This window comes from Pollachius pollachius, assembly GCF_949987615.1.
Source record: "Pollachius pollachius genome assembly, chromosome: 6".
Classification (NCBI taxonomy): domain Eukaryota; kingdom Metazoa; phylum Chordata; class Actinopteri; order Gadiformes; family Gadidae; genus Pollachius; species Pollachius pollachius.
Window position 1 is genome coordinate 17,628,261 of NC_136939.1, and position 15,664 is coordinate 17,643,924.

Consider the following 15,664-nt stretch of genomic DNA (forward strand, 5'->3'; position numbering starts at 1 on the left):
GATAACCGCATTAAATAAGATACGATTCCTTCAAAATGTGCCCAAGTAATCAATATATATATTTTTTTTTTTGGGGGGGGGAATCTATATGCTGCATTTAAAAATATGTTAAATTAACATTTTAAATATCGTCCCCATAAACCCATGCTCATCAAAATATTATTATTAAAATCTGGTTCCGTTTAAGAACTATTCTTTTGAAGGCGTTTTTTATCAATCATTTAGAATATAGATGCATATGAACAACATTTCTTTCTCCAAAATATGCATGATTATGCATATATTTCAGTTTAATTAGAAAATAAAATACCGAGTAAGTCACTCAAACATTTCACTACATATCCTGTATAAGTATGTGACAAATAAAAAAAACACAATGAATCTTTGAATCTTAAGTAAACATACAAATAACACAATAAAGTATTCAGCGCTCATGCGCACTTGCGCAGAGCGTCCTCTCCGGGTGATGGCTGCGGGGGGGGCGGGGGGTTAGCGCCGGGCCGCATCCTCTCAGGAGATCCGCTTCCAGACCGTTAACTCGGGTGGCGCCGGGTTAAAATGGTCGATATTCGACCTGAAAAGCATCTGGAAACCGTGCCACTCGTCTTCAACGTCGCGTCCCACACGTAGGTCGATATTTCCACGTCTGTTTTGAACAGGATAAGTACGCTTTCTGGTGCTTCGTAAGCTTAGTAACTTGTAAGCTACTGCTAGCCCTTTAGCTAGGGTAAAAAGCTATAGAACATCCGTCCGCAATTTCTTCTGTAACTAATTTTGCGTTTGGTGAATTGTAAAATAGTCGCGGTTTATTAACTTGGCAGGACACTGTTCTCAAATAATTGGCAAACATGTTGTGAACAGGCGGGTTGTTATAACGTCACTGTCTAACTGTTTGGTAGCTTCTACCTAAGCTAGCTAAATAACTAAAACTGCTGCTGGCACAATTACTGCTGCCTGGCCGCTGCAGCTTATCAACTCCGGGGGAAAACCGTAGCATGTCACTTTAACACACCTGTTACATTAAACAAGACTTTGGAAAACCGCCATCAACCTGTTTGGTCAGACATTTACAAGCTAATGCAACTTTTGGTGGGAGCGGCAGAGCCCGTTAGAGTCCCGCAGACCAGGAGCGGCTGTCTCTGGTCGAGACAGCGGGGTTACTACAGTTCATCTCTACAGGAGATGCAGCAGCACCACCACCCGATAAGCAGGGGCTGCATCCACTCATCTAAATACTTCTGATGGATGCTTTCGCAACGTTACTAGAATGAAGCAGCGATCTCATTTAGCACATAGATAATAATTACTGAAGCTCAAGTGGTGGATTGTAGCGTTACATAAGGTGGGATTTCCGCAAAGTGGTTTCTCTGCCTCCGTAGTGAGTTCATATTATGTAAGTAAGCGAAGCCCGTCCTGGGCTGCGGTAGGAGGACGGGATGGTCTGACGTCAGTAGCCACCAAGTGGTTAGGAACCGAAACGGTGTACATGTCGAACACATTCATGCTCAACGGAAACGAAACCCCATAGCCAAACCAACTGTTATGTTTCTCACAGTCAAACAGTCCGTGACATTACTTGTTTCAAACCTTTAAATACAGTCAGACGTATACAGTAGTATTTAGCGTGTATGTTCTGTTGCTTAAATTCATTGTTTCGAAGTCCATGGCGTTATTGCATTTTTGTTAACGGTAGTGATGATTGTACCTTTGTTAGTTTAAGTGAAGCTGCTATTGCTAACAGAGACCCACTGTTGTTATACGGTCCTGCTGTAGACTGTGACATAATGGCTCACTTAGTTTGATGCATGATGTTGACCTGATTAAATATTGCTTTGTCTCAATTCTTTTTCAACATTGTTGGCTTATTTTCCCAGTCCTATTAGGCAAAATGGGTCACAATGCAATCTAAGGAATATCACTCATTGATGAATGTGGCTATGATGATCAAGACGATGGAAAATTAACAAGTTACTTGCTTTTAAGAGAAAGAGCCTATTTAACCTCCTTGAGAATAAAACTTAAGCAGTCGTTAGTGCAGTTGCCAGTTTAACTCGTCAATACCACGTCTGCGATATTAATTTTATTCAGTGCTGCAGGATTGCGTTGGTTTGAGAACATATGGTTGTGGTATCCGAACAATCCCAGATCCTACAAGGGTGGTTATTTTTCTGGGAAACACATTTTTTGCATTTCTGTGTGTTTTAAGATGTGATTGCACACCACATGAGACAGGGAGAACTTAAACTAAGACCAGTGCAATGTCTCTGCGGGTTATCAACATAGTGGTTTTGAGCATCAAATAATCAGTATAGGGCTTTGGCTGATGTAGCCCCCTCCCTATGTTGACTCCACTGCTGTCATCCACAAAAGCAAATCACATGGTTATGGAATACGGACCCCAGATTGATATTATATAATTTGACAGGCCAGTCTGTTGTGTTGGGACCAACATCTAGTTTGCTGACGCTGATAATGACTGCATCTGTTTATCCTGAAGTTATTTAATTGCTAAATGTCAACCTCACTTTCTCCTTCCCCTAAATAGTGTTTTCTCTCTTCCCTCACCCCTTTTCTGGACTCTTTTTCCTCTATTTATCTATTTCCTTTCTCTCAATGTTTCCATCTGGCTCAACTCTTCCCTCCTCTCCCCGTCATCTCCATTCTGTCATCCATCATCTTTCCTTGCTCTGGCTTCCATTACTTCTTGGCCAGTGAGCCCACAGTGAAGTCCTTGTCGTAAGTGGTCGCTTCTGCTGAGCAGCGAAGCAGAGGCCATGGCGGTGAAGGAGCGCATGGAGGCGGTGCTCAACGTGGGCCTGCGGGTGCCCAGCATCATGCTGCTGGACGTGCTGTACCGCTGGGACGTGAGCTCCTTCTTCCAGAAGATCCAGCGCTCCAGCCTCTCCAACAACCCCCTGTTCCAGTACAAGTACCTGGCCCTCTACCTGCACTATGTGGGTGAGTGGACACACACTCGCACTCACACACAAATAGGTGCACCTGCAGAAGAAATAGCCAACCATGCACTTGTATAGAGGTCAGTTATCACCTGATGAGCCTAAACCCACATTTGTATTCACACAGTGTGGTGTACACGTGCAGCTGCATAAATGCATAGGAACTTTTTGTGTAACGGTACCCAATGGTCACGGTTTGGTACGTACCTCGGTTTTGAACTCACCGTTTCGGTACGGTAATTGCTGTTATGATGTGATGATGATGTGAAAACGATACAAGCTGCATTGGTGAATAAAGAAAAGTGAGGTTAAAGCTTGGCACTAGGCAGTATGTACACATCAGTCTCTTTTTAATTTTCAACATGGCCTCGCTGGGATATGTTTGTATCGGGCCGTTTTGAATGATTTAATAACATACCGATCGCTACTGAACCATGTCAGCACAATGCTTTGGTCTTTCCTACTTGTCTCTGCCTGTTGTATTTCAACAGAAAACCGTGTGTGTGTGAGAGAGAACTGGGACTGGTTGAAGCCTATGTTCCGCACGCAAAACAGGCCTTCTATTTTAATTGGGAGACTCTTAACGGAGGGAATTGGTGTACCGTTCACCCTAACGGGGTCTTGTCTGCACCATTGAGAGATGACATTAAGTTGATGGAGAATTGCAAACAACATGAAAATCCAAGAATGTTTGTCACACGTTTTCAGATGATGTATCAACATACTTTTTATCTTCCTTTTTAACGAAATTCTGCCACACCGATGACCTCTTCCACATGGACGGTGTGAATGAGTTTGGGTAAATGTTGAGTTACTTAAGACGGCAGTCTTTCTTAAGTAAGTTTAAGTGTGTGTCTTATAACTCTTATAGTCTATTAAACCATCCGATTATTAAAACTGAGCATTGAGTGAGATGTATTGATAATTAATGATTCCGAAAATAGCCTATCACCGAGAAAAAAAAATGCATTGGTGTGAAATGCATTGGTGTCCACAACCACTGTAGAAAATTTATTAAGAAGAACTTCCTCCATATGCAAGGAAAACCAGCGATTGTCCGACCAATGAAAAGTTGTTCAAACAAGTGCATGTCGATCGACCATCAACCAGAACTTGACAGTGCTACCCAAAACCTGTCCCAGCTCAAATTCCGTGGCCCATATGCACATTCACTAGCAAACTATTACAAAATGCAAACAAACGGCGTCATGCTTACTTCACTATAGGGTTTGGTGTGTATCTAGGTAAACACTGAACAGAAGTCCTCTTCTGTAGCCAAGGGTTGGACAATGGGTGTCTCTGTTGTCTTATAGGTCAAAATGGCTGCTGTTTAGGCACCAGCTCTCATGAGGAAACCATTAATTTGAAGCATTTAAACCGACTCATACTTCTGCATTATGATACACCTCCAAGTTCAACAGGATGTTGTGGAGAGGTGACGTGTTAGAGACTGGAAGTATACAGCAGAAGTATGTGATGCCTAAATGTAAATACTAGGGGTGAAATCCTTTTCCAAAATCAGGCAAAATCAGTGCATGAATTGTTCAATTTGTATTTCGATTTTACATTTGTTATTACAACAGCTCTAGAACACCAGCAGTCTTTAGCTTTACACCACAGGCTGTCTGTAGCTATAGACCACCAGTTGTCTATAGCTCTAGACCACCAGCGGTCTGTAGTCCCATGTCTCATCAACTCAGACGTGTTGGCACACCATGGTCAACCCACTCCATTGTTCTTCTGTGGGCAATGCACAGCAGCCATTTCAGGGAGAGGAGGGGCCGTGCGCCCGGCAGTTTGATGAAGACGGGTTTCAGTGTCGGAGCCCTAGCTGATTGTGTTGCTGATTGTGTGTTTCTAAACTTACCGTGCTTGATTAAACTGCACTCAACCTAGTGAACACGCCTTGACTGGTATGATGATGTCTCCTATTTCTGCCTCTTATTCAGATACTATCTGTTTCGCTTATTTGTATTCATATGTTCAACGGTAGGTTGGCGTTATGATTTGTGAAACGGCTGTTTTCTCAAGGGGACAGGCTCCTATCTGGTGTTGGAGTTCTCTGACGGTCACCTTGTAATCTGCATCTCTTCATGGTTCTCAAGTCTGACCTCCTGTCACTGGCCTGGCTAGGGTCACGGTGTCCTCTGCTCCAGCCAGGAATAAAACCCACACGTTGGCCAATGTTGCGCACTTGTTAAGACAAGCTTGATGGCGGCAAGAGACGCAGAGAGTTAATGAAGCAGTGGTTCAGGAGTCAACTCTGTCCGGGAGGCAGTGAGCACAGTGAGCTGTTTTAAAACACCACCCTGCTCAGTGTCTAATCCTAGTTTGATCTGGATGGAAAATAAGAAAAACAACCAACTGATCTGGTCGCCTTTTTGTGTGCGTGTGCCTTTTGTTTACTTGAAGTTGGTGGAGAAAATATACATTTAAAATCTGTAGTTCAGCTAGGTAACAGTGAGTCAAACTTGGGATTGTTGTCTATGCGACAGGGCATCAGAGGCGTATTTGCACACAAGCTAATCAAAATGAACTCCTTTATTTCTGCGTCTCTCCCAACAGGATACATCCTTAGCTTGGTGCTGCTGACCCTGCCTCGACAACACCTGGTCAAACTTTACCTGTACGTCCTCACTGCTCTGCTACTCTACGCTGGCCACCAGATCTCCAGGTACACCACACAGAACACAGTGACGCATTACTGTAGCGTTGTTACAAACCAACAAAGACTGACTAAGGAGATGTATTGGTCCCTGCAGAGGTGGAGACACGTCTGGTCCATCTAAACAATAACAAGAGACTTGGTTTGATGAACTCTTGATGTAGCATAGCAACCAGGGGAGAGGTGTTCTTCCTCTAACGGTGAAACCGATCTGACGTAACTCGAGCAGAAATCTTTTTCCAAGACGAGTAGATGTATTAAATTACAAGCTTTTAGGTTTTCTTTTAAATTTGAGAGATATTGGACATTCAGCAGATGTCCATGGTCTGGATTACGGCGATGTGACGCAGGGTATTTTACACTAGGTCCTGGTATGAGTGTGTAGCGGGGTTCACTTGCCCAGAAGACGAGCAGCCCTCCTCTCTATAGGGCAGTCATAAGGCTGTTGCTCAAGGAAATGCCCTGCCCTAAACAATAGCTTAAATAAAATGCAATTAAACAGGAGCAGTCTCACGCTCCCAAAAGTTCCCAATGGATTCAAATCTCAGTGTAGAAGTGTATCCCACTAGCTCTAACAAAGTGCAAACCAGGTAATGAACTGCATTGCCTGTGTATCTCACATAGACTGTATTTGCTGCTGAAAGTTGATGTGAGGTTGAAATCATCAATTCTTTCTTTCATAAAAAACATTAATAAATTAAATTACCCCGACACATACCCCATCAGACATGCCACCAGTGGTAACTATACAATTCCAACAATCAAAACAAACTCAAAAAAACGCACAGTAATATGTAGAGCTATGGTTGAATGGAACTCCCTTCTAGATCATATTTCAAACAAAGCTAGCTTCAAAAAACAAGTGAAGCGACACCTAATGGCTGTTTGCACTGAATCCTTTTATGTATTACAACATTTTACTTTTATTTAATATCTACTTTTATTATTTATGTTATTTGTTTTTGTGTACTGATGGTTTAGTTATCCATTCTTTTTCTTTTCTTTAATCTGTTGTCTTGTATGTTGATTTTTTTTGTATTGTTATATGTTTTGTGTGGACCCTAGGAAGAGTAGCTGATGTCTTCTGCATCAGCTAATGGGGATCCAAATAAAATCCATAAATCCATATTTGGTTCAACTGGCCTAACATAGGTGTATTTTTTTTTTTCACCAGAAAAAGTCCTAACCAAACAAGTGAGAGATATAGAGCGTGTATGGATTAGAGTTTGTTGGTATTGCTGGCATCCCTAATACTGATTGGTGAACTCTGGATTGATTCTTTTGATGAAGTCCACTCGCCGTCTTGTCTGGGTTGCAAAGCCAACAACCATCCCTCCAGGCGTGATCTTGTTTGATTCATGATTCAGAGTGAGCACGGAGAGGTGGGCTACACACAGGCTAGTCTATTGTCAATGTGTTTGTTAGAGGTAGCAAGAGCAATTAAATGGCCTGCACAGAGCTCAACAATGAAATACCATTTTACACCAATACATACAATACACTTTTTTTAATGTATGGGAAACTATCGATCATAGATGGCATTGTTCTCCCGGACAGATTTATATATATATTTTTAAATAACAATCACCCATCTGAATACATTCTGTGTGTGGGAAACACCACAGTAGCTCTTAGAGTTCATAAGCCCCGTCATATAAACATGAGGTCTCTCCTGCAATACGTTACCGTGACTATTACGGATCACACAACTCAATAAAATGTATGACGTAGGTCTCGTCGCTTTTTACATTTCTCTCTCGCTCTCGCTTTCTCTCTTGACTGCAATATTCTGAAAAATATAAAATGAAAACACGATTGAGCCTAAAACTAAAATGGCCCTATGATGATGGATGACGAAGCATGTATACAGCGATGTAGGAGGAATACCTCATATTCTGACCTTCCTACCTGTACTATGTAGGAGACAAGCATCATGTTGTGACCTCTCTCTACAGGGATTATGTTCGTGGGGAGCTGGAGTCTGGGTTTGAGGGACCTCTCTACCTGGAGCCCCTCTCCATGAACCGATTCACCGCTGCCCTCATAGGTAGGAACAATATTCTATATGAACCTTGACTTGCATTCAACCTCAGCTGGTTGTGCAGGCGTGTTTGTAATCGCTCAGCGTCAGTTCCACACAGTAAGCACATATGGTGACTACCAATTACATCACATGGCTTCGACCACAGGTCATCACCGTAGACATTTGAATGGACAAATACCCATTCAGTACTCCCCAACCCTGAATAAAAGGTCAGAAGATCAGGCTGGTTGCCCCCCATCACTTGTTGGGTATTCAGCTACCATGACCTAGCTCCACCTTAATCATATCACTCTCATCTGCTCACCAGTGTCTCCAGGCTCTCTATGTGTGAACCAGCTCACTTCACAAAATGCTGCCGTATAAAAAGTCTAAAGTGGCCAAATAGGAGAGAGTGCCGAGGAGTGCTCTGGAGCTGTTTGAAACACAAGGGAAGTGTATAAGGTCTAATTCATTCACAATGCAATAAAATGCATATAATGCAAGGTATATTTAGTAAACATTTTGTGTTTACAGTGTCGGCAAGTTCATTTCTATCTCTTTGACTGAACATTGGCGGAGAGAGGGCTGAAATCCACAGCTGGTGTAGCTGTCACTTGAAGTTATCTCAAAGGATCCATGCTTTGTTTGCAGAAGGATCTTCTTGTCCTTGTCTTGTTTCTGACATGTTGACTTATAAACCGTGTCTGAGATAACCGTACACGCTGCTCTGCTGCTGTTAGCCTGGCAATGAGCCCAGCACAGCACCACTTTCATATGCCCTGAAGGCTTTCCTTCCTCAACAATTTGGTACAGTTCTAGTCTTTTAACTTCTATGTAGTTGTTTTGTATGTTTCCATTTAAAGAATTCAATTATTAAAAAAACAGAAAAGTAAGACTTTTTAATCCCCATGATAAATAGAGCAGCGAATGGTGGGCAAGTCAACATTGGCTTGTTAAGTGTGAGTGCTATCGAGATTAATAATCAATACATGTCTCAGATTATTATAGGTCTATGAATGTAGTTTACCACTGGATCCAGTAAGAGCACTGAGAGGTTTACTGCATGTCGAAGAGAACAAAACCAAGTGTCTGCTTAAAATGCTGCAAGTACCCTAATCAGAAATGTTAAGCCCTGCAAGCCCCAACCCCGAAGCTCCTGCATGCCCCAACCCCAAAGCTCCTGCATGCCCCAACCCCAAAGTTCCTGCATGCCCCAACCCCAAAGTTGCTGCAAGCCCCAACCCCAAAGCTCCTGCATGCCCCAACCCCGAAGCTCCTGCATGCCCCAACCCCGAAGCTCCTGCATGCCCCAACCCCAAAGCTCCTGCATGCCCCAACCCCAAAGCTCCTGCATGCCCCAACCCCGAAGCTCCTGCATGCCCCAACCCCAAAGCTCCTGCATGCCCCAACCCCAAAGCTCCTGCATGCCCCAACCCCAAAGCTCCTGCATGCCCCAACCCCAAAGCTCCTGCATGCCCCAACCCCAAAGCTCCTGCATGCCCCAACCCCAAAGTTGCTGCAAGCCCCAACCCCGAAGCTCCTGCATGCCCCAACCCCAAAGTTCCTGCACTTTAGAAAGTGCTTCCCCTCAAGCAGGGACTTTTGGCGGTTAAAATAATATCTGCTGAACTTAGTTAAGAGCCTGGTCCCTGCGGTGGAAAGGCTTTGAGTTCCTAGTTCCTCTGGAGAGTTCCTGCAGTGGAAAACGCAGCTTGTGTAGGTCTGGATTGGTGTGTACGAAGAACTCACTGGTGTATACAATGTGATTCCCCTCAGGTCAGCTGGTGGTCTGCACTCTGTGTTCCTGTGTGATGCAGACCAAGAGGATCTGGCTGTTCTCTGCTCACCTGCTCCCCCTAGTGGCCAGGCTTTGCCTGGTCCCCTTGGAAACCATAGTCTTCATCAACAAGTTCTCCATGATCTTCACGGGCCTTGAGGTCATCTACTTCCTGGCCTCCAACCTGCTGGTTCCATATAAACTGGCCAAGACTGCCTACAGAGAACTGGCTCAGGTAACAGCCCTGGTGTTTAGACCACAACAGTAATCCAGTTCAGATCAGAGATTTGCAAAAGCTTGGCAGGTGGGCCGCCTCGGTCCATTGAGCAGCAGGGACGGGCTGTTCACGGCTCCAGAAGGCCAGGTGTAGGAAGCTGCCCATGCACTGGCTGATCCAAACACAAAACCAAACTTCAGGTCAATCACATGGAGAGAGAGTAATGAATGATAACAATGTGCTTTTTGGCAGCTGTTTAGAAACCAAATATCAAAATCACGTTATAAACTCATTTTGTTTGTCATCCGTTGCCCTATTGAAATAAAATGTTTTTGTGCCATTCCCTCATATTTGTCTCTGGTGACAATAAGGAATGTTATTTATCACAATATCTTATATGTATTCTCTCACTCTGTCATTTTAAGTGTGTGTGTGTGTGTGTGTGTGTGTCATATCTATCTATCTGGATATCTATGTGTGTCTCTCTGTGGGGTGTATCGCTGTCTTTCTTTATCTATAGATATGGATAGAAGTGTGTGTGTGTCTAGGTGGTGAAGGTGTATGGGCCTGGGTCTCTCTCTCTCTCTCTCTCTCTCTCTCTCTCTCTCTCTCTCTCTCTCTCTCTCTCTCTCTCTCTCTCTCTCTCTCTCTCTCTCTCTCTCTCTCTCTCTCTCTCTCTCTCTCTCTCTCTCTCTCTCTCTCTCTCTCTCTCTCTCTCTCTCATTTATATATATATATATATATATATCTGTGTGTCTCTCTAGGTGGTGGAGGTGTATGGCATTGAGCATGTCTCTCTCTCTCATATATCTATGTGTCTCTCTAGGTGGTGGAGGTGTATGGCCTGCTGGCCCTGGGCATGTCTCTGTGGAACCAGCTGGTTCTTCCCGTGCTCTTCATGTGCTTCTGGTTGCTGCTGTTTGCCCTGCAGATCTACTCCTACTTCAGCACCCGAGACCAGCCTTCCTCCAGGGAAAGGCTGCTCTTCCTCTTCCTCACCAGGTAGTGGCGCAAGAGATTCATAGTGTGGCAGTACGAGGCGCTGCTTGATCACCGTGTGGAGGGTCAGCCAGCCTCCAGGGTCTGGTCTCTCTAGCCCCCTCTACTGGCTCGGTGGGGCCAATACATAACAGTCATCACTTCTAAAGTGTAGTAAATAAAACCCACCACCAGTTAGTGAAATCAAAGTCCTATGTTGCAAACAGTACGTGTTTATTTTGTGGCCTTCCTCAATTCAATTAACTGATTCGAAGAAACAACAGTCGTAAAATAAGTAAATTGTGGCTTTTAAAAAAAACGTTGGATATAATGAATCTCCATCCCATTATCCGTGCTCCCTGGTTAGCGGATGGGGTTGGGGTACGGCCCTGTTATGAAGGGTGAGTGATCCTGATGTGTGTGTGTGTGTGTGGCGGCTCCCTCCCTGTGCAGCATTGCCGAGTGTTGCAGCACTCCCTACTCCCTGCTGGGCCTGGTGTTCACCGTGTCCTTCGTGGCCCTGGGGGTCCTCACGCTCTGCAAGTTCTACCTGCAGGGCTACCGGGCCTTCCTCAACGACAACACCATGCACAGGTGACCGCCGTACAGCGCCTGGGCTTAATGGTTATCCGTCTGCACGGTAAAAGTAGATATTAAAAGAGCTAAGAGTGCAGGAGAGGGACAAAACCCCAGGGGGTTATACGACTCCTCCCTCTAGACAAAATGTGATGCTCAAAAAATAGGTTATGAGAAGAGTGAGTTAGGAGGCAATAAGGAATCTTGCTCTCAAGTCCTGCGTTGAAGAAGAGTGGGCAGAAGAAAGGTATTCCATGATGTACTCCAGAGTATGGCTCCTTTGTATTGAGTGGATTAGGGTTGTGTAATGGTACGTGTGCATGTTTCCAGGGGTATGACTGAAGGTATCACCCTGCTGATTCTGGCGGTCCAGACAGGCCTGATTGAGCTACAGGTGATCCATCGAGCCTTCCTCCTCTCCATCATTCTCTTCATCGTGGTGGCCTCCATCCTGCAGTCTATGCTGGAGATAGCAGACCCCATCGTCTTGGCTCTGGGCGCCTCAAGGGACAAGTAAATACCTTTTTAAAAATCATATGAGCCCTTGAGTATTATGGAGGACTTCTGGACACATGTCTCCAAATTGTTTTGGATTAAGCAACACAACATGAGATGTTATAGCTGGCTGGCTGGCATGCATGTGTGTCTAAAAGTCCAACTTTGTCTCTGTGTGTAACCAAGTGACTCACCATATGAAAAGCAGATGGAAACAGGGTTTACTTATCCGCATGTTCCATGTTAAAGCAATGGCATGCAGACCTAATCTGCCGTCAAATCAATCACATTCCCAACCGATCTTCAAAACCATTCACATACCTATATGGGGACAGCATTTCAGCACCTTTGAGTCAGGCCAATCGCATGCTGTCTATTAGATGCTCCTTCCTCTCTGCTGCAGGAGCCTGTGGAAGCACTTCCGGGCTGTGTCCCTGTGCCTCTTCCTGCTGGTCTTCCCTTCCTACATGGCCTACATGATCTGTCAGTTCTTCCACATGGACTTCTGGCTCCTCATCATCATATCCTCCTCGGTCCTTACGTCGCTGCAGGTAACGCACGCCCGCCCGCCACATATAGCCAGGCGTGTTGACGGGGACATGCTTGCAATCCCAGTCTGCGGAGGAATCTGGTGGCGGTCAGTCAAGGTGGCGGTGGAACCATTCCCGATTGGAGCTCATCTACTCAGAAGGTGATCCGCTGCACTTGTTCCACAGGTCCTGGGCACCCTGCTGATCTACATCCTCTTCATGGTGGAGGAGTTCCGCAAGGCTCCGGTGGAGAACATGGACGAAGTCATCTACGTGGTCAACGGCACCTACCGCCTGCTGGAGTTCCTGGTGAGAGCTCCGCACCGCCCTCCCGTTGGCCTTTCAGAGGATTGACTCTTTTGGTTGCTGTGTGTGTCAGCCAATAGGGCTCTGATGATCAGGCACTGTGTGGACACCAGCAGCGACCCATGAAGCACAACGGGGGCTCCCAGTAACTGGGAGACGGGCCGTGTGAGCGTGGTCTGTTTTCACCATGTGGTTCGCCCCCCTCCCCCCTCCACCAGGTGGCGGTGTGCGTGGTGTGCTACGGCGTGTCAGAGACGGTGTTTGGCGAGTGGAGCGTGATGGGCAGCACCATCATCCTGGTGCACTCCTACTACAACGTGTGGCTGCGGGCCCAGCTGGGCTGGCAGAGCTTCCTGCTGCGCCGCGACGCCGTCAACAAGATCAAGAGCCTGCCCACGGCCAGCAGCCTCCAGCTGCAGCAGTACAACGACATCTGCGCCATCTGCTACCAGGTAAGCTCTCTGTCCTGAATGGCGGCATGGATCGAATGGATGCTTGAGTTTCTTTAGAATAGACTGGTAACTCCTACTCCCTGGTGAGTACAGACCTGGTTGTTTGGTATTGCCTCCCCGTTTAGTGCAGCGTTGTGTCCATGCTGTGCATAAGGTGGTGTGTAACCAGGTGTGTTTCCTCTGCAGGACATGAGCCAGGCGGTGATCACTCCCTGCAGCCACTTCTTCCACGCCGGCTGTCTGAAGAAGTGGCTCTACGTCCAGGAGACCTGCCCCCTCTGCCATGCCCAGCTCAAGAGCCAGGTCACCGCCCCCAGCGCCGCCCAGGTTAACCCTGCTGCCAATCCCAGACTCCCTGAGGTGGGGCCCCAAGACTCTCCAGCCAATAGGAGGGAGGGTGACGGGACGGCGGCCCCATTAGCGGAGGAAGGAGGTGCCTTGTCGTCTGGAGAAGGCTTTTCGGGGCAGTCGGCCTGCCCGGATTGTCCCTCCTCATCCTCCGCTTCCTCCTCTTCCTCCCCACTACCCACGCCAGCCCCTCCCCCCTCTGCCCCCTCAGAGAGCCAAACTGACATCACAGCCCTCTGCTCCTCCTCTTCCTGCCCTTCCTCCTCCAGAAGCAATGACGCCCTGGAGCCTTCAGGCTCTGCTCCATCTCCCCCCTCCTCCCAGCCTGTGTCTCCCGTCCCCTCCTCCTCCGGCCCTTCCTCTCAGCGTCCCTCACCCAGTGCAGAGTGGTCGGAGCAGGCCGCTGCCGACCCACAGCCCGCCCTGCGGCAGCGCGGCACTCCCGCTCGGCCCGTCAGCCAGGATTCGGCCAGCTAGAACGTGGCGTGTGTCCCCATGTCTTCACACATCGCCTTGAGTCTGTTTTTTGAAGAGGCCTCACACAGGGACACACCGGTGCCCTGCCAAACGTGGGCCTCTCTTTATTGTGTATCCTCCTCCCTTCTGAAAGGCTCTGGGCTTTGGTCTTTCTGGATGCTCACTTACACGCCCTACCAGGTCAAGTGTGGTTCCAACGTCACCAATCACTTTCAGAAGGCCCGTGTGAGCGGGTGAATCAGACTCAGAGTGCCATGAAAAAGTATTCCACATCTATTCCTCAATGAGAAAACCAAAGTGAGCAGAACACGAGGGCCTCTGGCCTGGTCGGTTTGGACCAGCCATCAGCTGTGTCCATGGTTGGTATTGCAGTATTGCTACTACATTATGGTTAATAATGAGCACAGACTGTTGATTGGTTCAGTCATCATGTTGCTAATGGCAACAGTAAGGTTTGTCTCGTGTTCCAGCATCCCCAGGTTGTCGTGGGAACGACCTCTCTGGTTTCCCTCATGTCTTGTTTTGGTGTTAGATTCAGAAGTTAGGCTGGTCCCAGCAAATTATACTCACTCATACTCTTTCATCGTGGTCAACCCTTTCGTGTTGTCATTTCCGCACACTTCGCAGTGTGAAGAAACGATGACACACACTCACTCACAGCAGGAGGGGCACAGAGTATTTTTGTAGTTGCGTTTGGTAGAGCAGAGGTTGTTAGAAGCTCGTTGCACGCTTGATGCTTGCACGCCACACAGCATTTGCAACGGCCCTCTCCGCCGTCACCCCTTTAGCAGCGGATGTGCGCACATCTTCCTCTGCCAGCATTTGGGTTTCCCGCTTTGCGTTTGCACTAAGGTCCTTTTGACGGTCCTGACAACGTTTCAAGGCTGCTGGGTGGCCCGCAGCAGGTAACCCTCAGCGGCGTGTTTCCACGCTCATGTATAGAACTGTTACTCACGATACATATATATTATATTAGGAGAACAGTGTTAAACGTGAGCCTATAGCCCTCAATTTCCCAAGAGCAAACTAGTATTCAGGATCGTATGTTTTGTTTTTTTCTTTGCTGGCCTGCGAACCATGTGTTTTGTGTGCTAGTGTGTTATTGGGAAGCGGGCGTTCTTCTCTGCTCCGTATGACGCAGCCAGCTGGCGTGAACGCCCCAGCACCCTCTAGGGGCGGGGTGGGATCAGCACAGGGGCAGATCGAGTGGAGAAACTGAACATCAAACAGTATTACTATTATTTACTATTATCAAGTATCCTTAACAAGGTTATTATTTGTGTTGCATTGGCTCCAGGGTTGAAAAATGAATACATGTGTGATGTAGGATATTCAACACTTGGACCGCTCTTGTTTACCTAAGTGTATTTTATTTTTCTAGAAGATGTGGAGTATGGTTTGTTTTAGCACATCTTTGTTCAGAAAGATGAGCCAATGGATTTCTTGAAGGACACCTTTTTATGTTTTTAGAATATCAAACTAGGAATCCTTTGGTCATTGAGCAGTATTTGAAGATGAGTACGATGCTGGTACGATTTAGAATCGGGTTTGATGCACATTGGATTCAGCTTCGCAATTTAAACAAATCTGGTGTCCTAATGTAAGATAAGCTGATGGAAAATGTCCTTAAAGCTGATAAAATGTCAGAGATGAATGTATGACTGCTTGTTTTGAGTTTTTATTTCTGGGTTTAAATAAATATATATTACATATTAATATGCATTACTAACTGCATTCACATGCATAAGCAGCACTTCAGGACTTTTGGTGTTTACGTAATAGCATGAGGACGGGGACAAACACACACATTTCACTAACTTTAGTTTAAACCAACCATATTTCTTTGGTACATGTGTACATCAC

The 15,664-nt window shown here is 46.2% G+C and overlaps 1 protein-coding gene across 1 annotated transcript; it reads left to right on the forward strand.

Moving 5' to 3' along the window:
* The first annotated feature begins 491 nt into the window (after positions 1–491).
* Positions 492–15,459, forward strand: LOC307077434 (RING finger protein 145-like). Its single transcript, XM_079738858.1, has 12 exons — positions 492–626; positions 2,713–2,958; positions 5,523–5,631; positions 7,578–7,669; positions 9,422–9,657; positions 10,466–10,641; positions 11,071–11,211; positions 11,524–11,706; positions 12,092–12,239; positions 12,405–12,527; positions 12,743–12,976; positions 13,163–15,459. The coding sequence occupies exons 2-12, from the start codon at positions 2,775–2,777 to the stop codon at positions 13,799–13,801; spliced, it is 2,265 nt and encodes a 754-aa protein (XP_079594984.1). The 5' UTR covers positions 492–626; positions 2,713–2,774; the 3' UTR covers positions 13,802–15,459.
* Positions 15,460–15,664: the final 205 nt, after the last annotated feature.

Excerpts from the sequence above, each read along its gene's own strand:
- LOC307077434 (XM_079738858.1), top strand. The coding sequence starts at position 2,775 with ATGGCGGTGAAGGAGCGCATGGAGGCGGTGCTCAACGTGGGCCTGCGG. Across the intron at positions 2,959-5,522 it reads CCTCTACCTGCACTATGTGG|GATACATCCTTAGCTTGGTG; the intron begins GTGAGTGGACAC and ends CTCTCCCAACAG. Across the intron at positions 5,632-7,577 it reads GCTGGCCACCAGATCTCCAG|GGATTATGTTCGTGGGGAGC; the intron begins GTACACCACACA and ends CTCTCTCTACAG.